This window comes from Salvelinus alpinus, chromosome 22, assembly GCF_045679555.1.
Source record: "Salvelinus alpinus chromosome 22, SLU_Salpinus.1, whole genome shotgun sequence".
Taxonomy (NCBI): domain Eukaryota; kingdom Metazoa; phylum Chordata; class Actinopteri; order Salmoniformes; family Salmonidae; genus Salvelinus; species Salvelinus alpinus.
Window position 1 is genome coordinate 51,053,132 of NC_092107.1, and position 21,467 is coordinate 51,074,598.

The following is a 21,467-nucleotide window of genomic DNA, read 5'->3' on the forward strand; positions in this document are numbered from 1 at the left end:
TTCTAACTCCTTACTAGGGGGTTCTAACTCCTTACTAGGGCTACTAACTCCTTACTAGGGGGTACTAACTCCTTACTAGGGGTACTAACTCCTTACTAGGGGTACTAACTCCTTACTAGGGGTACTAACTCCTTACTAGGGGTTCTAACTCCTTACTAGGGGTTCTAACTCCTTACTAGGGGTTCTAACTCCTTACTAGGGGTACTGCCTCCTTACTAGGGGGTACTAACTCCTTACTAGGGGTTCTAACTCCTTACTAGGGGTACTAACTCCTTACTAGGGGTTCTAACTCCTTACTAGGGGGTTCTAACTCCTTACTAGGGGTTCTAACTCCTTACTAGGGGGTTCTAACTCCTTACTAGGGGTTCTAACTCCTTACTAGGGGTACTAACTCCTTACTAGGGGTTCTAACTCCTTACTAGGGGTTCTAACTCCTTACTAGGGGTTCTAACTCCTTACTAGGGGTACTAACTCCTTACTAGGGGTTCTAACTCCTTACTAGGGGTTCTAACTCCTTACTAGGGGTTCTAACTCCTTACTAGGGAGTACTAACTCCTTACTAGGGGTTCTAACTCCTTACTAGGGGTTCTAACTCCTTACTAGGGGTTCTAACTCCTTACTAGGGGTACTAACTCCTTACTAGGGGTACTAACTCCTTACTAGGGGTTCTAACTCCTTACTAGGGGTTCTAACTCCTTACTAGGGGTTCTAACTCCTTACTAGGGGTACTAACTCCTTACTAGGGGTACTAACTCCTTACTAGGGGTTCTAACTCCTTACTAGGGGTTCTAACTCCTTACTAGGGGGTACTAACTCCTTACTAGGGGGTACTAACTCCTTACTAGGGGGTACTAACTCCTTACTAGGGGGTACTAACTCCTTACTAGGGGTTCTAACTCCTTACTAGGGAGTACTAACTCCTTACTAGGGAGCACTAACTCCTTACTAGGGAGTACTAACTCCTTACTAGGGGTTCTAACTCCTTACTAGGGGTTCTAACTCCTTACTAGGGGTTCTAACTCCTTACTAGGGGTTCGAACTCCTTACTAGGGGGTTCTAACTCCTTACTAGGGGGTACTAACTCCTTACTAGGGGTTCTAACTCCTTACTAGGGAGTACTAACTCCTTACTAGGGGTTCTAACTCCTTACTAGGGGTTCTAACTCCTTACTAGGGGTTCTAACTCCTTACTAGGGGTTCTAACTCCTTACTAGGGGGTTCTAACTCCTTACTAGGGGTTCTAACTCCTTACTAGGGGGTTCTAACTCCTTACTAGGGGGTTCTAACTCCTTACTAGGGGGTACTAACTCCTTACTAGGGGGTACTAACTCCTTACTAGGGGGTACTAACTCCTTACTAGGGGTACTAACTCCTTACTAGGGGTTCTAACTCCTTACTAGGGGTACTAACTCCTTACTAGGGGTTCTAACTCCTTACTAGGGGGTTCTAACTCCTTACTAGGGCTACTAACTCCTTACTAGGGGGTACTAACTCCTTACTAGGGGTACTAACTCCTTACTAGGGGTTCTAACTCCTTACTAGGGGTTCTAACTCCTTACTAGGGGTACTGCCTCCTTACTAGGGGGTACTAACTCCTTACTAGGGGTTCTAACTCCTTACTAGGGGGTTCTAACTCCTTACTAGGGGGTTCTAACTCCTTACTAGGGGTACTAACTCCTTACTAGGGGTTCTAACTCCTTACTAGGGGGTTCTAACTCCTTACTAGGGCTACTAACTCCTTACTAGGGGGTACTAACTCCTTACTAGGGTGTACTAACTCCTTACTAGGGGGTACTAACTCCTTACTAGGGGTACTAACTCCTTACTAGGGGTACTAACACCTTACTAGGGGTTCTAACTCCTTACTAGGGGTTCTAACTCCTTACTAGGGGTTCTAACTCCTTACTAGGGGTTCTAACTCCTTACTAGGGGTTCTAACTCCTTACTAGGGGTTCTAACTCCTTACTAGGGGTTCTAACTCCTTACTAGGGGTTCTAACTCCTTACTAGGGGTACTAACTCCTTACTAGGGGTTCTAACTCCTTACTAGGGGTTCTAACGCCTTACTAGGGGTACTAACTCCTTACTAGGGGTTCTAACTCCTTACTAGGGGTTCTAACTCCTTACTAGGGGTTCTAACTCCTTACTAGGGGTACTAACTTCTTACTAGGGGGTACTAACTCCGTACTGTACTCTGAACCTGTACTATGTTTTAAATTAAATACTGAATTTACATTTGACATTTTGGTCATTCAGCAGAAGCTCTTATCCGGAGTTACATAGTACATTCAACAAGGTCTGTATCAATCCAACAATCAACCAATCGTCCTCTGTTGTTCCTGCAGGGTCAGCCTCTAAGCCCTTCCTCCCAGGTGGCCCAGGAGTTAAGCCCCGCCCAGCTGACCCCTGTGACCCTGGCCCAGAGTCACGCCCTCCAGGCGTCATCCAATCAGCAGGGCTCTGTACAGCACGCCTACATCCCCGGCAACTGGAACTACCGAGGATACCGTGAGTACCTCTGGATTGGGCTGGGCTCCGCATGCACTAGATTTTAAAAACATATGACATACAGTGCCTTCGGAAAGTATTCAGACCCCTTGACTTTTTCCACATTTTGATACGTTACAGCCTTATTCTAAAATTGATTAAATTGTTTTTCCCCCTCATCAATCTACACATAATACCCCATAATGACATCACAATACTGACTGTCTCCCTTTCTCTCTCTCTTTCTCTCTCTGTCTCACTCCTTCTCTCTCTCTTTGTCTCACTCCTTCTCTCTCTCTCTCTCTCTCTCTCTCTCTCTGTCTCACTCCTCTCTCTCTTTGTCTCACTCCTTCTCTCTCTCTCTCTCTCTCTCTCTGTCTCACTCCTTCTCTCTCTCTCCTGTATCTCTCTCTCTGTCTCACTCCTTCTCTCTCTCTCCTGTATCTCTCTCTCTGTCTCACTCCTTCTGTCTCTCTCTCTCTCTCCTCTCTCTCCTCTGTCTCTCTCTCCTGTATCTCTCTCTCTCTGTCTCTCTCCCTCTCTCTCACTCCTTCTCCCTCTCTCTCCTCTCTCTCTCTAGCCTCTGAGATACAGATGATGACGTTACCTCATACCCAGTACGTGATCGCTGAGGCCAGCACTCCTGTCACAGGGGTCAACAGTGGGGTCAAGACGGTGAGTTATGAGATGGGGCGGTAGGTGGCCTAGTGGTTAGAGCGTTGGACTAGTAACCAGCAGGTAGCCTAGTGGTTAGAGCGTTGGACTAGTAACCAGCAGGTAGCCTAGTGACTAGTAACTGAAAGGTTGCAAGATCAAATCCCCCGAGCTGACAAGGTAAAATATGTCTTTCTGCCCCCTGAACAAGGCAGTTAACCCACTGTTCCCCGGTAGATCGGCATTGAAAATAAGAATTTGTTCTTAACTGACTTGCCGAGTTAAATAAAGATAAAAATGTTAAAAGAATGAGAGAGCTAGCTAGTTGCTACTTCTCTTGGTTGTCAATAAACGGTGTGGTTCTCAGTGGGTATGCTTTACCTAGCTGTAGCTCACCTGGCTAGCCCACACCTAGCTGTAGCTCACCTGGCTAGCCCACACCTAGCTGTAGCTCACCTGGCTAGCCCACACCTAGCGGTAGCTCACCTGGCTAGCCCACACCTAGCTGTAGCTCACCTGGCTAGCCCACACCTAGCTGTAGCTCACCTGGCTAGCCCACACCTAGCTGTAGCTCACCTGGCTAGCCCACACCTAGCTGTAGCTCACCTGGCTAGCCCACACCTAGCTGTAGCTCACCTGGCTAGCCCACACCTAGCTGTAGCTCACCTGGCTAGCCCACACCTAGCTGTAGCTCACCTGGCTAGCCCACACCTAGCTGTAGCTCACCTGGCTAGCCCACACCTAGCTGTAGCTCACCTGGCTAGCCCACACCTAGCTGTAGCTCACCTGGCTAGCCCACACCTGGCTAGCCCACCTGGCTAGCTGCATGTTTGGGACCTTTCCAATTGTCCTAAAGAGGAACTCTGCCTAGTTGGCGTCAGACAAGCTAATTCCAATGCACCTTATGCTAACTCTAAGCTACAGTGAGCTCCAAAAGGTATTGGGAGAGTGATACCATTTTTTGTTGAAATGATACAGTGAGGTTAAAGTGTGGACGGTGAGCTTTAATTTCAGGGGTATTTTCATCCATATTGGGTGGACCGTTTAGAAATTACAGCACTTCTTGTACATAGTCCCCCCCCGTTTTATGGGACCGTAAGTATTGTGTGCACATTTTCGTGGAACAGTTTTCATTTTCAATAATAACGTTTTAGTTTCAAAAAAGTCATTGTCAGGTGGATTAATCCTAAAAATGTGAATTAAAAACGATCATCTTAAAGTCGAAAGTCAAGTAATGTGAGATCACCAGCCTCCTGCCGTATTGATCCACCGGGATCCGTCGGGTAGCTAAAGAAACTAGTCCATGGAACTCATAGCTTATAGGCCAATGCAGCATAACTGTCTATGTTTCTGACAGAGATTTTCATCTACATTTCTTTACATTTTGAGTGATCTTTAGAGTGATCTTTAGAGTGATCTTTAGAGTGATCTTTAGAGTGATCTTTAGAGTGATCTTTAGAGTAATCTTTAGAGTGATCTTTAGAGTGATCTTTAGAGTAATCTTTAGAGTGATCTTTAGAGTGATCTTTAGAGTAATCTTTAGAGTGATCTTTAGAGTGATCTTTAGAGTGATCTTTAGAGTGATCTTTAGAGTAATCTTTAGAGTAATCTTTAGAGTAATCTTTAGAGTAATCTTTAGAGTAATCTTTAGAGTGATCTTTAGAGTGATCTTTAGAGTGATCTTTAGAGTAATCTTTAGAGTAATCTTTAGAGTGATCTTTAGAGTGATCTTTAGAGTGATCTTTAGAGTGATCTTTAGAGTGATCTTTAGAGTGATCTTTAGAGTAATCTTTAGAGTAGTGATCTTTAGCACATGCTCTTAGCCAGAGAGGCTTACGTCTTAAGGTGGCTCGGGGGGGCAACCACATATCACGTTTCTGTCACATATGGAACAGCTGTCAGGTGTGTGATGTTTTAGAATGGTGTTTTCCCAGGTGTGATGTTTTAGAATGGTGTTTTCCCAGGTGTGATGTTTTAGAATGGTGTTTTCCCAGGTGTGATGTTTTAGAATGGTGTTTTCCCAGGTGCTCTGTTTAGAATGGTGTTTTCCCAGGTGTGATGTTTAGAATGGTGTTTTCCCAGGTGTGCTGTTTAGAATGGTGTTTTCCCAGGTGCTCTGTTTAGAATGGTGTTTTCCCAGGTGCTCTGTTTAGAATGGTGTTTTCCCAGGTGCTCTGTTTAGAATGGTGTTTTCCCAGGTGCTCTGTTTAGAATGGTGTTTTCCCAGGTGTGATGTTTTAGAATGGTGTTTTCCCAGGTGTGATGTTTTAGAATGGTGTTTTCCCAGGTGCTCTGTTTAGAATGGTGTTTTCCCAGGTGTGCTGTTTAGAATGGTGTTTTCCCAGGTGCTCTGTTTTAGAATGGTGTTTTCCCAGGTGCTCTGTTTAGAATGGTGTTTTCCCAGGTGTGCTGTTTAGAATGGTGTTTTCCCAGGTGCTCTGTTTAGAATGGTGTTTTCCCCCAGGTGTGATGTTTTCGAATGGTGTTGGTGGTCTGTGTAATCTAACTGTTGTACCATCTTATTCCAGACCCACTATGTGATTTCGGAGGGCCAGTCTGAGTTGGAACCGAAGCAGGCCAGCGGCTCCCAGAGCTCGGCCCAGACCCACCTGGACGGCCAGACCTCCTCCCAGCAGCCCACCACACAGTACATCATCACCACCACTACCAACGGCACCGGGGCCAGCGAACTGCACATCACCAAACCTTGACCTCTAGCAGCAGCTGTTAACTACTTCTCACAGCCCTAAACCCGGCTGAAGTGAACTCTTAACGACTGACCTAGGGACAGCTGTTAACTACTTCTCACAGCCCTAAACCCTGCTGAAGTGAACTCTAACGACTGACCTAGGGACAGCTGTTTAACCAGGGAACTCACTTTGACATTGACTTCTCCACGTGAGCCCAGTATGAGGCTCAACTATCCTACAGCTCGTAAGGACTGATCTAGGAACAACTGTACATAGTTAAATTACTCTTTGGAGATGTAAGGACTGGTCACGGACCTGTCTGCATGCAGCCCCGCCCCATAGACACGCACAATGAACACACACACCCACCAACGCACACACACACACACACACGCACAAACACACACACACAACACACACACACACACACACACACAAACACACACACACACACACACACACACACACACACACACACCAACGCACACACACACACACACACGCACACGCACACACACGCACACGCACAAACACACACACCAACGCACACACACACACACCAACACCAACGCACACACACACACACACACACACACGCATAAAGTACACTCACAGACCTGGTTCTTGGCTCAGAGGAACGGGGGTTTTTAGAGCAGTACTGCCCGTTGTCTGTTTCGGTGAGTTGGTTGAACTGAACGAGAAGCTGCCAGAACTGTCAAGAAGAGAAGAGCAGCTCATTCAAGACGTGGAAGGAAATGTGTACTTTTTGGAGTAGAACATAGTACAAACACGGTCATACAGTTAGCTATATGTACTGTGTGTGTGTGTATATATATATATTTGTGTGTATGTATGTATAAACTGAAACACACTGGAGAGCTTCGATAGCTCTGTTTCTGAGACCTTTTGAGTGACTGACACTTCAGACAGAAGTTGTGAGAGAGACTTGGTGAGAGACCCCACCCCCCCCTTACCTTTTAAGCCTATCGCATGCTTCCCAGTCCAAACGGTTTGCACATATATTATGACAATATTTGGTGAAGTTTTGGTTTGTTTGTTGTTCGGCAGGGTTTTGTTCAGCTGTTCATGCACCCCCCTTACCTCTCCATAACACCTCCTTACCTCTCCTTACTCCCTTACCCCCCTTACCTCTCCATAACACCTCCTTACCTCTCCTTACCCTCCATAACACCCCCCTTACCCCTCCATAACACCTCCTTACCTCTCCTTACCCTCCATAACACCTCCTTACCTCTCCTTACTCCCTTACCCCCCTTACCTCTCCATAACACCTCCTTACCTCTCCTTACCCTCCATAACACCCCCCTTACCCCTCCATAACACCTCCTTACCTCTCCTTACTCCCTTACCTCTCCTTACTCCCTTACCTCTCCTTACCTCTCCTTACTCCCTTACCTCTCCTTACCCCCCCATACCCCTCCTTACCCCCCCATACCCCTCCTTACCTCTCTTTACCCCCCCATACCCCTCCTTACCTCTCCTTACCCCCCCCCCATACCCCTCCTTACCTCTCCTTACCCCCCCCCCCATACCCCTCCTTACCTCTCTTTACCCCCCCATACCCCTCCTTACCTCTCCTTACCCCCCCCCCATACCCCTCCTTACCTCTCCTTACCCCCCCATACCCCTCCTTACCTCTCCTTACCCCCCCCCATACCTCTCCTTACCCCCCCCATACCCCTCCTTACCCCTCCATATCTCTCCATACCCCTCCATACCTCTCCTTACCCCCCTCCTTACCTCTCCTTACCCCCCTCCTTACCTCTCCTTACCTCTCCTTACCCCTCCTTACCTCTCCTTACTCCTCCTTACCTCTCCTTACCCCTCCATACCTCTCCTTACCCCCCTCCTTACCCCTCCTTACCTCTCCTTACCCCTCCTTACCTCTCCTTACCCCTCCATATCTCTCCATACCCCTCCATACCTCTCCTTACCTCCCTCCTTACCCCTCCTTACCTCTCCTTACCCCTCCATACTTCTCCTTACCCCCCTTACCTCTCCTTACCTCTCCTTACTCCCTTACCTCTCCATAACACCCCTCCTTATCCCCCCCTTACCTCTCCTTACCTCTCCTTACCCCCCTTACCTCTCCTTACCTCTCCATAACACCCCCCAGGTTACAATATCTTTGACCACCTAACATGGTTCTCAACACATTATTCTAGGTCTAGTTAAAATATTGTACCATTGCTGACATGATTCTGCCTGTATTATACTGAGGATGTCTTCCTCCCTCCAGTTGCTATTCAACAGAACGCAGCATTCTGCCTGTATTTCTGTATCTTGAAAGTCCTATATCTTGAAAACTTGATTGCTGACATGCAAAAACATTTTGGCACAGTGGACTAATGAAACCAGTACCAAAACAGGGGTTTCTGGTTGGAGTTTTCCTTTAAATGGCACCCTATTCCCTAGACAGTGCACTACTTTAGACCAGAGCCCTATTCCCTAGACAGTGCACTACTTTAGACCAGAGCCCTATTCCCTAGACAGTGCACTACTTTAGACCAGAGCCCTATTCCCTAGACAGTGCACTACTTTAGACCAGAGCCCTATTCCCTAGACAGTGCACTACTTTAGACCAGAGCCCTATTCCCTAGACAGTGCACTACTTTAGACCAGAGCCCTATTCCCTAGACAGTGCACTACTTTAGACCAGAGCCCTATTCCCTAGACAGTGCACTACTTTAGACCAGAGCCCTATTCCCCAGGCAGTGCACTACTTTAGACCAGAGCCCTATTCCCTAGGCAGTGCACTACTTTAGACCAGAGCCCTATTCCCTAGACAGTGCACTACTTTAGACCAGAGCCCTATTCCCTAGACAGTGCACTACTTTAGACCAGAGCCCTATTCCCTAGACAGTGCACTACTTTAGACCAGAGCCCTATTCCCTAGACAGTGCACTACTTTAGACCAGAGCCCTATTCCCCAGGCAGTGCACTACTTTAGACCAGAGCCCTATTCCCTAGACAGTGCACTACTTTAGACCAGAGCCCTATTCCCTAGACAGTGCACTACTTTAGACCAGAGCCCTATTCCCTAGACAGTGCACTACTTTAGACCAGAGCCCTATTCCCCAGGCAGTGCACTACTTTAGACCAGAGCCCTATTCCCCAGGCAGTGCACTACTTTAGACCAGAGCCCTATTCCCTAGACAGTGCACTACTTTAGACCAGAGCACATTGGGAATAGGGTGCCATTGCCTTGTGTCAGAAAGGCAGGTTGATACCTCCATTGATCATCTTGTTCATATCATATTCTTTCATTAATTGCTTTAGCAATAAGACCAGAGGAGGTGTGATATATGGCCAATATACCACGGCTAAGGGCTGTTCCTAAGCGTGACGCATGGCGCTGTGCCTGGGTACAGCCATGACGCCGTGGTGTATTGGCCGTATACCACACCTCCTCTGGCCTTATTTCTATTGTAAACAAGTTACAAAATGTAATTAGAACAGTACAAATATATTTTTTTGTTTTTTGTTATACCCTTGGTATACGGTCTGATATACCACGGCTTTTAGCCAATCAGCATTCAGTGCTCAAACCACCCAGTTTATAATAAATAATAAATCCTCAAAACATACACAGGGGGACATGCTACTGGAGTGAAATGCAGTATGGAATATGTATCAAGTTGGGTTGCATCAGTAACTGACAAGAGTGTGTTCCAAATCCCACCCGATTTAGTGCACAACTTTTGACCAGGGCCCATATGTAACATTTGGGATACAGCCCCACTTATTAAGACAGAGCGATGTCTTTGTGAAGTTATTGCCATTTTGAACAGGAAATGGAATAGTGTTTGTTTACATTCCTAACCTGAACAATATCCCAGGATTCCCTTCCTTCTCTCGTCTAGAATATTCACTGGCTGTTCTAGAATCTTCAGTGGGTTCCAAAGGTTCCACTGATCTGGAGTCAGATTCTCCTGTTCCAATTGGAACAGGAAACGTTGAGGAAATAGTTCCAATTGGAACAGGAAACGTTGAGGGAATCCTGTTGCGTTTCAGCCCACTGAAAGAAACACATCGACATCATCTCAAACATTATGTCAATAATTTAATTTATTATATGTCGATGTGAATATTAACAACAGGACTTGTCTCTCCTGAGCTCATCACAACCTGCCAATCCCAACACAGCTGGGTCCTATTCATTAAGCGCCAAATGTAAGAAAACTGACTGAAACAGGGAGGGGTTGTACCCGGACTTGTCCAATAAGAAATCCAAATTTGCAAAAAGATTTGCAATTTTTTTTTTGAAAAGGGTTTGCGCTAATGAATCTTACGACCCTGAACATTGGACCACTTCTCTCTGGTGGCGTAATGCTGTCTGTTGACCAGGCGGGGGCGATGTTTCTCAACTCTTCCAACACCCATAAAGGGAAAAACACCTTGATGTCTCATTATTTCATTATATATATATATGAATCAACAGCATCAGTCTGTCTGGGAAGAGGATGGATTTGTACAATGTAAGATATGGCTGTAATATTGTAATAAAATATGGCTGTAATATTGCAGAGAGTAGAGTCCTAACTCTTATGTGTATGGTTATTGCTGTAATATTAAAGAGAATAGCCTCTGTGTACAGTTATTGCTGTAATTTAAGAGAACATCCTCTGTGTACAGTTATTGCTGTAATTTAAGAGAACATCCTCTGTGTACAGTTATTTCTGTAATTTAAGAGAATAGCATCTGTGTACAGTTATTACTGTAATTTTAAAACCTCAGATGTAAATTCCTTTGTTTTGGTGACCAACGTGGTTGTGGTACGTAAACAGTTTCCGACCGACATTTTGTTGCTTATAAATCCATATGTGAACACCATAGATCGAAATGGCTTGCATTGAGCAATAGCCATGATTCCCACGGACACAGGAGTATGTCTCTTTTTGCCCGTAATGAAACAGGATGTGAAATATGACACCACTTGAAGCTGGGTTGGTCCTCCTACCATTTGATTTGCTCTTCCGACTGTCCATCAACTCCTTGCTGAAGCCCTGGTCACAGCCTCTACAGCAGGAGAGTGGTTTCATCGCTGTAACGCATTCGTACATCGAAGTATAGCCATTAATAAAAAAAAATCATAGATTTAATGGGAGCAAACGTTTTGATCGAGAGACCTTTAGAAAATAAGCAAATTTTCTCTTAACACTAAATATACAAATACAGTGCCTTGCAAAAGTATTCATCCCCCTTGGCGTTTTTCCTATTTTGTTGCATTACAACCAGCAATTTAAATAGATTTTTATTTGGATTTCATGTAATGGACATAAACAAAATAGTCCTAATTGGTGAAGTGAAATGAAAAAAATAATGAAAAAATTATAATAATGAAATAAAGTGGTACGTGCATATGTATTCACCCTCTTTGCTATGAAGCCGCGAAATATGATCTGGTGCAACCAATTATCTTCAGAAGTCACATAATTCGTTTTATAAAGTCCACCTGTGTGCAATCTAAGTGTCACATGATCTATCACATGATCTCAGTATATATACACCTGTTCTGAAAGGCACCAGAGTCTGCAGCACCACCAAGCAAGCGGCACAATGAAGACCAAGGAGCTCTCCAAACAGGTCAGGAACAAAGTTGTGGAGAAGTACAGATCAGGGTTATAAAAAAATATCAGAAACTTTGAACATCCCACAGAGCACCATTTAATATATTAATAAAAAATGGAAAGAATATGGCACCACACAAACCTGCCAAGAGAGGGCCGCCCACCAAAACTCACAGACCAGGCAAGGAGGGCATTAATCAGAGCGGGAACAAAGAGACCAAAGATAACCCTGAAGGAGCTGCAAAGCTCCATAGTAGAGATTGGAGTATCTGTCCATAGGACCACTTTAAGCTGTACACTCCACAGAGCTTTAGGGAAGAGTGGCCAGAAAAAAGCCATTGCTTAAAGAAAAAACTAAGCAAACACGTTTGGTGTTCTCCAAAAGGCATGTGGGAGACTCCCCAAACATATGGAAGAAGGTTCTCTGGTCAGATGAGACTAAAATTGAGCTTTTTGGCCATCAAGGAAAACTTTATGTCTGGCGCAAACCCAACACCTCTCATCACCCCGAGAACACCATCCCCACAGTGAAGCATGGTGGTGGCAGCATCATGCTGTGGGAATGTTTTTCATCGGCAGGGACTGGGAAACTGATCAGAATTGAAGGAATGATGGATGGCGCTAAATACAGGGAAATTCTTGAGGGAAACCTGTTTCAGTCTTCCAGAGATTTGAGACTGGGACGGAGGTTCACCTTCGAGCAGGACAATGACCCTAAGCAAACTGCTAAAGCAACACTTGAGTGGTTTAAGGGGAAACATTTAAATGTCTTGGTATGGCCTAGTCAAAGTCCAGACCTCAATCCAATTGAGAATCTGTGGTATGACTTAAAGATTGCTGTACACCAGCAGAACCCATCCAACTTGAAGGAGCTGGAGCAGTTTTGTCTTGAAGAATGGGCAAAAATCCCAGTGGCTAGATGTGCCAAGCTTATAGAGACATATCCCAAGAGATTTGTAGCTGTAATTGCAGCAAAAGGTGGCTCTACAAAGTATTGACTTGGGGGGGTGAATAGTTAGGCACGCTCAAGATTTCTTTTTTTTTTTTTCTTATTTCTTGTTTGTTTCACAAACTTTGCATCTTCAAAGTGGCAGGCATTTTGTGTAAATCAAATTATACAAGTCCATTTTAATTCCAGGTTGTAAGGCAACAAAATAGGAAAAATGCCAAGGGGGTGAATATTTTCGCAACCCACTGTAACTAATGATATAGAACAATAGATGTTCTGGAACAGTACTAATGATATATAGCCAGAGATGTTCTAGAACAGTACTAATGATATAGAACAGTAGATGTTCTAGAACAGTACTAATGATATAGAACAGTAGATGTTCTAGAACAGTACTAATGATATATAGCCAGAGATGTTCTAGAACAGTACTAATGATATAGAACAGTAGATGTTCTAGAACAGTACTAATGATATAGAACAGTAGATGTTCTAGAACAGAACTAATGATATAGAACGGTAGATGTTCTAGAACAGTACTAATGATATAGAACGGTAGATGTTCTAGAACAGTACTAATGATATATAGCCGGAGATGTTCTAGAACAGTACTAATGATATAGAACAGTAGATGTTCTAGAACAGTACTAATGATATAGAACAGTAGATGTTCTAGAACAGTACTAATGATATATAGCCGGAGATGTTCTAGAACAGTACTAATGATATAGAACAGTAGATGTTCTAGAACAGTACTAATGATATAGAACAGTAGATGTTCTAGAACAGTACTAATGATATAGAACGGTAGATGTTCTAGAACAGTACTAATGATATAGAACAGTAGATGTTCTAGAACAGAACTAATGATATAGAACGGTAGATGTTCTAGAACAGTACTAATGATATAGAACGGTAGATGTTCTAGAACAGTACTAATGATATATAGCCGGAGATGTTCTAGAACAGTACTAATGATATAGAACAGTAGATGTTCTAGAACAGTACTAATGATATATAGCCGGAGATGTTCTAGAACAGTACTAATGATATAGAACAGTAGATGTTCTAGAACAGTACTAATGATATAGAACAGTAGATGTTCTAGAACAGTACTAATGATATAGAACGGTAGATGTTCTAGAACAGTACTAATGATATAGAACAGTAGATGCTCTAGAACAGTACTAATGATATATAGCCGGAGATGTTCTAGAACAGTACTAATGATATAGAACAGTAGATGTTCTAGAACAGTACTAATGATATAGAACAGTAGATGTTCTAGAACAGTACTAATGATATAGAACGGTAGATGTTCTAGAACAGTACTAATGATATAGAACAGTAGATGTTCTAGAACAGAACTAATGATATAGAACGGTAGATGTTCTAGAACAGTACTAATGCTATAGAACAATGTTTTTTACAGTTATAAGGAAAGTGAAATCTTATAAGTAATTTTATAAATTGATTATACTATATTTAGAAAAATGTCATTTAACGCCTTCATCGTTCTGTTGAATAGAAAATACAGCGTATAAAAACATATTTTGTATTTGTATCGTATTTGTACTGTGTACTTGAGCTTGTGTCCTCAGAAGTGACTACACCTCAGCAACGTTTAACTATTTTACCAAAATGGTGAGATTTGAACCTTTCTTGGAGTATGCAGGATTACTAGTCATTGTTTATGGCCCTCGCATGATAAATAATTACTTTTTGGAGATGACGTAGATTACATTTTTGATTATATTTAGTAACATTTAACTGTTTAAAAAAAAAGAAGAGAATATCCTCTGTGTGTTTACAGTTATAGCTGTAACAGTAAAGAGAATATCCTCTGTGTGTTTACAGGTATAGCTGTAACATTATGGAGAATATCCTCTGTGTGTTTACAGTTATAGCTGTAACATTATGGAGAATATCCTCTGTGTGTTTACAGGTATAGCTGTAACATTATGGAGAATATCCTCTGTGTGTTTACAGTTATAGCTGTAATAGTAAAGAGAATATCCTCTGTGTGTTTACAGGTATAGCTGTAACATTATGGAGAATAGCCCTCTGTATGTACAGAGAAGAACCCTGATCGTTTTGTTGCAGGTGAACTGCAGTACTTCCTCTTTGTCCATCCTTTGTGTTGAATAATTAAATCCTTTTATATTCATCATGTGTCTTAGATGTATTTTACATTTGTGTTGTTTGAATAAGACAATGCTAGATGGCGGTGTTGCTGCGTGAGAAAAGAGGAGCAATCTTTAATTTAACTCGGCAAGTCAGTTAGGAACAAATTCTTACTTCCAATGACGGCCTACCAGGGAACATCCTAATAATGATTAGAGATTAGAGATTATATATAATAATAATAATGCTTAGAGATGTTCATGATCAGTTTAACTTGGCTTTGTATTACATTCAGATGACTTCCTGTTCTCAGTGACAGAGACTGCCAGTGATTGGGTGTTGCTGTGGTGATCGCTGAAAGGGACTCACTCACCCTCGGGCTATCCTCTACTCTCTTCACTGCCCCAGCATAGGAACCGTTCTAACCCACTTGGACTCTATCATCCTGTCTCTCTCTTACAGGGCACTTTGGAACCCAACAGTCGACACACAGTGCTCTATCCCTCTATCTCTCTATCCCAACTGTACACTCTCTCTGACAATGCCCTCCAGCACATTTGTCACATTGTGGGGTCTCTCTTCTGACACACTGCTGCAACGTGTCCATATCCTTGGCACCTAAAGCACCGAAGAGGGTTCAGAACATAGGCCCTCGTCGAATAGCAAACCTAAGCTGACTCTGTGTCACAGCTCAACAAGACAGACAGGGTATTGTCAGTCTCTCTATGACTCTGTGTCACAGCTCAACAAGACAGACAGGGTATTGTCAGTCTCTCTATGACTCTGTGTCACAGCTCAACAAGTCAGACAGGGTATTGTCAGTCTCTCTATGACTCTGTGTCACAGCTCAACAAGACAGACAGGGTATTGTCAGTCTCTCCATGACTCTGTGTCACAGCTCAACAAGACAGACAGGGTATTGTCAGTCTCTCTATGACTCTGTGTCACAGCTCAACAAGACAGACAGGGTATTGTCAGTCTCTCTATGACTCTGTGTCACAGCTCAACAAGACAGACAGGGTATTGTCAGTCTCTCCATGACTCTGTGTCACAGCTCAACAAGACAGACAGGGTATTGTCAGTCTCTCTATGACTCTGTGTCACAGCTCAACAAGACAGACAGGGTATTGTCAGTCTCTCTATGACTCTGTGTCACAGCTCAACAAGACAGACAGGGTATTGTCAGTCTCTCTATGACTCTGTGTCACAGCTCAACAAGACAGACAGGGTATTGTCAGTCTCTCTATGACTCTGTGTCACAGCTCAACAAGACAGACAGGGTATTCTCTCTGTCTCTACATCTCACTAAACGGCTGGCGTCGCAAACACCAGGAATATTCCTTTTTCATTTGATCTCTACACAACGGTACCCCACTGATCTCCCTGCTCCGGAGAGCACATCACAGGTTGAGCCCTGAGCCCTGAGCCGCGTGACTCGAAGCTCTAACGTAACAAAATGTGGAAAAAGTCAAGGGGTTTGAATACTTTCCCGAAGGCGCTGTAGTTCATAAACTAGATATTTAATTGTAAGAACTTTTTACAGCTGGTCTAGTGTCAAGCTTAAACTGTTAAAGAGCATTTTGAAAAACAACCACTTTAGGCTGCCATTGACAGCTATGTTGTTTTATGCCATGTTAAAGAGTTATAGGGCACAGTAATAATGTTTGGTGGCAGGATATGTGCTACTATCAGTCCTGGGGGGGAAAAAACCTGGAATTGAATCAGTACTAACTCCATGTAAGTGCATTACAGCCCACCACTCCCAATTCTGAAACATGATTCATTTGTCTGGACTCTGCATATAGCAGAAGTTGGCTGTACATTATTAATAATGTGTCTGGACGGACCCCAACGTTTCTGTCCGTTAGCTCATTCAAGGACCCCGTAGCAAGGCATGGACAAAAGTGGAATTCCAGCACCAATTAAGGTCTTGTGGAGTGGAACACCCCCTCATCACTAGACCCTCATACCCCCCCCACCTCCTCCCCTCTGTCTGTGGAGTGGAACACCCCCTCATCACTAGACCCTCATCCCCCCCCCCCCCACCTCCTCCCATCTGTCTGTGGAGTGGAACATCCCCTCATCACTAGACCCTCATACCCCCCCACCTCCTCCCCTCTGTCTGTGGAGTGGAACACCCCCTCATCACTAGACCCTCATACCCCCCCCACCTCCTCCCCTCTGTCTGTGGAGTGGAACACCCCCTCATCACTAGACCCTCATACCCCCCCACCTCCTCCCCTCTGTCTGTGGAGTGGAACCCCCCCTCATCACTAGACCCTCATAGTTTTTCCTCCAGCTGTAAAAGGACAGCTATTGTGTCAACTGGGAGAATGATGCTGGAGATTCCACTTTACACCACAAAGGGGAGTCCTTCTCCCAGTTATCCCAGACAGCCAGGTTCTCCACAGGGCCAGATAACGATGACATTAATGATGAATTCACTGACTACTCAGACTAGAGGGCTACAACTGTTTCCATGTCCACTCCAGTCAGTCAGGACACTGTCACGACATGTATGACACTGTCACGACACGTATGACACTGTCACGCTATATATAACACTGTCACGCCATGTAGCGCTGTATCACCCATATAGCGCTGTCTGACCCACTGTCTGACCCATGTAGTGCTGTCTGACCCGCTGTCTGACCCATGTAGTGCTGTCTGACCCGCTGTCTGACCCATATAGCGCTGTCTGACCCGCTGTCTGACCCGCTGTCTGACCCATGTAGCGCTGTCTAACCCATATAGCGCTGTCTGACCCGCTGTCTGACCCATATAGTGCTGTCTGACCCATGTAGCGCTGTCTGACCCATATAGCGCTGTCTGACCCATATAGCGCTGTCTGACCCATGTAGCGCTGTCTGACCCATATAGCGCTGTCTGACCCATATAGCGCTGTCTGACCCATGTAGCGCTGTCTGACCCATATAGCGCTGTCTGACCCATATAGCGCTGTCTGACCCATATAGCGCTGTCTGACCCATATAGCGCTGTCTGACCCATGTAGCGCTGTCTGACCCATATAGCGCTGTCTGACCCATATAGTGCTGTCTGACCCATGTAGCGCTGTCTGACCCGCTGTCTGACCCATATAGTGCTGTCTGACCCGCTGTCTGACCCATGTAGCGCTGTCTGACCCATGTAGCGCTGTCTGACCCATATAGAGCTGTCTGACCCATGTAGAGCTGTCTGACCCATGTAGAGCTGTCTGACCCATATAGAGCTGTCTGACCCATATAGCGCTGTCTGACCCATGTAGCGCTGTCTGACCCATATAGCGCTGTATGACCCATATAGTGCTGTCTGACCCATATAGCGCTGTATGACCCATATAGCGCTGTCTGACCCATATAGCGCTGTCTGACCCATGTAGCGCTGTCTGACCCATATAGCGCTGTCTGACCCATATAGAGCTGTCTGACCCATATAGCGCTGTTTGACCCATATAGCGCTGTCTGACCCATGTAGCGCTGTCTGACCCATGTAGAGCTGTATGACCCATATAGCGCTGTCTGACCCATATAGCGCTGTCTGACCCATGTAGCGCTGTCTGACCCATGTAGCGCTGTCTGACCCATGTAGCGCTGTCTGACCCATATAGCGCTGTCTGACCCATGTAGCGCTGTCTGACCCATATAGCGCTGTCTGACCCATATAGAGCTGTCTGACCCATATAGCGCTGTCTGACCCATATAGCGCTGTCTGACCCATATAGAGCTGTCTGACCCATGTAGCGCTGTCTGACCCATGTAGCGCTGTCTGACCCATATAGAGCTGTCTGACCCATGTAGAGCTGTCTGACCCATGTAGAGCTGTCTGACCCATGTAGAGCTGTCTGACCCATGTAGAGCTGTCTGACCCATATAGCGCTGTCTGACCCATATAGAGCTGTCTGACCCATATAGAGCTGTCTGACCCATGTAGAGCTGTCTGACCCATATAGCGCTGTCTGACCCATATAGCGCTGTCTGACCCATATAGCGCTGTCTGACCCATATAGCGCTGTCTGACCCATATAGCGCTGTCTGACCCGCTGTCTGACCCATGTAGCGCTGTCTGACCCATATAGCGCTGTCTGACCCATATAGCGCTGTCTGACCCATATAGCGCTGTCTGACCCGCTGTCTGACCCATATAGCGCTGTCTGACCCATATAGCGCTGTCTGACCCATGTAGCGCTGTCTGACCCATGTAGCGCTGTCTGACCCATATAGCGCTGTCTGACCCATATAGCTCTGTCTGACCCATATAGTGCTGTCTGACCCATGTAGCGCTGTCTGACCCATATAGCGCTGTCTGACCCATATAGCGCTGTCTGACCCATATAGCGATGTCTGACCCATATAGCGCTGTCTGACCCGCTGTCTGACCCATATAGAGCTGTCTGACCCATATAGCGCTGTCTGACCCATGTAGCGCTGTCTGACCCATGTAGGGCTGTCTGACCCATGTAGAGCTGTCTGACTCATATAGAGCTGTCTGACCCATATAGCGCTGTCTGACCCATATAGCGCTGTCTGACCCATATAGCGCTGTCTGACCCATATAGAGCTGTCTGACCCATATAGCGCTGTCTGACCCATATAGCGCTGTCTGACCCATGTAGCGCTGTCTGACCCATGTAGCGCTGTCTGACCCATATAGCGCTGTCTGACCCATGTAGCGCTGTCTGACCCATATAGCGCTGTCTGACCCGAACCCATATCGTTCGTCCAAGGTGGCTTAGCAGTTCAGACGTCTTTTTCTGTTCCGTATTGTCGTGTCCTGTATATATATATATTTACACCTTTCTTCGCATATCTTTTATTTATTTTATTATCCAAGAACTCAACTACAAAAGCTTTCCTGCAAAAGCTTTCCTGAAACCCGCTTCACCAATTACAAAAAGTATTATTTACCTCAATCTGAAAATCCATCGTGGAAGCTAGCCAGGGGCTAATTCAGAAGCTAGCCTGAAAGCTAACCAGAAGCTACTCCGATAGCTAGCCAGAAGCTAATCTGTAGCTGCCCCGAAATTAGCCGGTTTGCTGGCTAGCGTTGGTGTTTCAGCTGCCCACGTTTAGTGGTCATCAGCTATTCCTTTAGCTCGATAATCTACCGGCACTTTTGTGCAACGCGACTCGGACCGGAGCATTCCGGGACTTTTTTTCTCTCAGTTTCCCCGGATTCCAGCCGCAGGCTCTGGACACTTGCACCTTGATTTCGCAGCTAGCTAGCTGCAAACCGTGTGACTATTGGCTTACGTCGACCCCGGAGCATACTCAAATCATTCTGGAGCTAGCCAGCTGAGGAGTTCCATCACCATCCGGACCCGTTTCTTTTGTTGCTGCTGCAGATACGGAACCCCACCGGGCCTTCACGACTGACTGCCACGACTGACTGCCGACGTTATCTGCCCGAGGGATTTATCCAACTGGCACCTCCGTCCCGACGTTACCTGAACGCTCATCTGAGGCCCGCTAATCGTTAGCTGTCTTATCGGCTGCTATCTGAACAAGTATATCGGACAACTATTATTATTATTTATTTATTTTATTTTTTTCCTTGGGTCACTATATCTATTTTGCCAATTTGGATTGATCCCCTCTACCACACGGAACCCCACTACACGGAACCCCACTAACCTACCGACGGAAACGCACGAGGTATCTACAAACAGACCTCCATCCTATGCTGCTACCGATAGCCATATACCCGGCCAGCTGTCTGGATCGCCACGACCCCAACCAACCCCTACTCACTGGACCCTTATTGATCACTCGATTAGCATGCCTCTCCTTAATGTAAATATGCCTTGTCCATTGCTGTTCTGGTTAGTGTTTATTGGCTTATTTCACTGTAGAGATTCTAGCCCTGCTCTCTATACCATATCCAACCTCTCAGTTCCACCACCCACATATGCGATGACATCACCTGGTTTCAATGATGTTTCTAGAGACAATATCTCTCTCATCATCACTCAATACCTAGGTTTACCTCCACTGTATTCACATCCTACCATACCTTTGTCTGTACATTATTCCTTTAAACTATTTTATCGCCCCCAGAAACTTCCTTTTACTCTCTGCTCTAGTAGCTCTAGGCGACCAATTCTCATAGCTTTTAGCCGTACCCTTATCCTACTCCTCCTCTGTTCCTCTGGTGATGTAGAGGTGAATCCAGGCCCTGCAGTACCTGGCTCCACTCCTATTCCCCAGGCGCTCTCTTTTGATGACTTCTGTAACCGTAATAGCCTTGGCTTCATGCATGTTAACATTAGAAGCCTCCTCCCTAAGTTTGTTTTGTTCACTGCTTTAGCACACTCTGCCAACCCGGATGTTTTAGCCGTGTCTGAATCCTGGCTTAGAAAGACCACCAAAAATTCAGACATTTTCATCCCCAATTACAAGATTTTCAGACAAGATAGAACGGCCAAAGGGGGCGGTGTTGCAATCTACTGCAAAGACTGCCTGCAGAGTTCTGTTATACTATCCAGGTCTGTTCCCAAACAATTTGAACTTCTACTTTTAAAAATCCACCTCTCTAAAAACAAGTCTCTCACCGTTGCCGCCTGCTATAGACCACCCTCTGCCCCCAGCTGTGCTCTGGACACTATATGTGAACTGATTGCCCCCCATCTATCTTCAGAGCTCGTGCTGCTAGGCGACCTAAATTTGAACATGCTCAACACCCCAGCCACCCTACAATCTAAGCTTGATGCCCTCAATCTCACACAAATTATCAATGAACCTACCAGGTACCACCCCAATTCCGTAAACACGGGTACCCTCATAGATATCATCCTAACAAACTTGCCCTCCAAATACACCTCTGCTGCTTTCAACCAAGATCTCAGCGATCACTGCCTCATTGCCTGCATCCGTAATGGGTCAGCGGTCAAACGACCTCCACTCATCACTGTCAAACGCTCCCTGAAACACTTCAGCGAGCAGGCCTTTCTAATCGACCTGGCCGGGGTATCCTGGAAG

General features: G+C 45.4%; 1 protein-coding gene across 2 annotated transcripts in view; it reads left to right on the forward strand.

The window, feature by feature from the left end:
* Positions 1–10,376, forward strand: part of prdm10 (PR domain containing 10) — a 60,166-nt gene extending 49,790 nt beyond the window's left edge. For both annotated transcript variants that reach the window (XM_071360265.1, XM_071360266.1), the window contains exons 22-24: positions 2,344–2,506; positions 3,066–3,160; positions 5,668–10,376. In XM_071360265.1, the coding sequence (XP_071216366.1) occupies positions 2,344–2,506; positions 3,066–3,160; positions 5,668–5,850 (441 nt within the window). In that variant the 3' untranslated portion in view covers positions 5,851–10,376. The remainder of the gene's footprint in view (positions 1–2,343; positions 2,507–3,065; positions 3,161–5,667) is intronic.
* Positions 10,377–21,467: the final 11,091 nt, after the last annotated feature.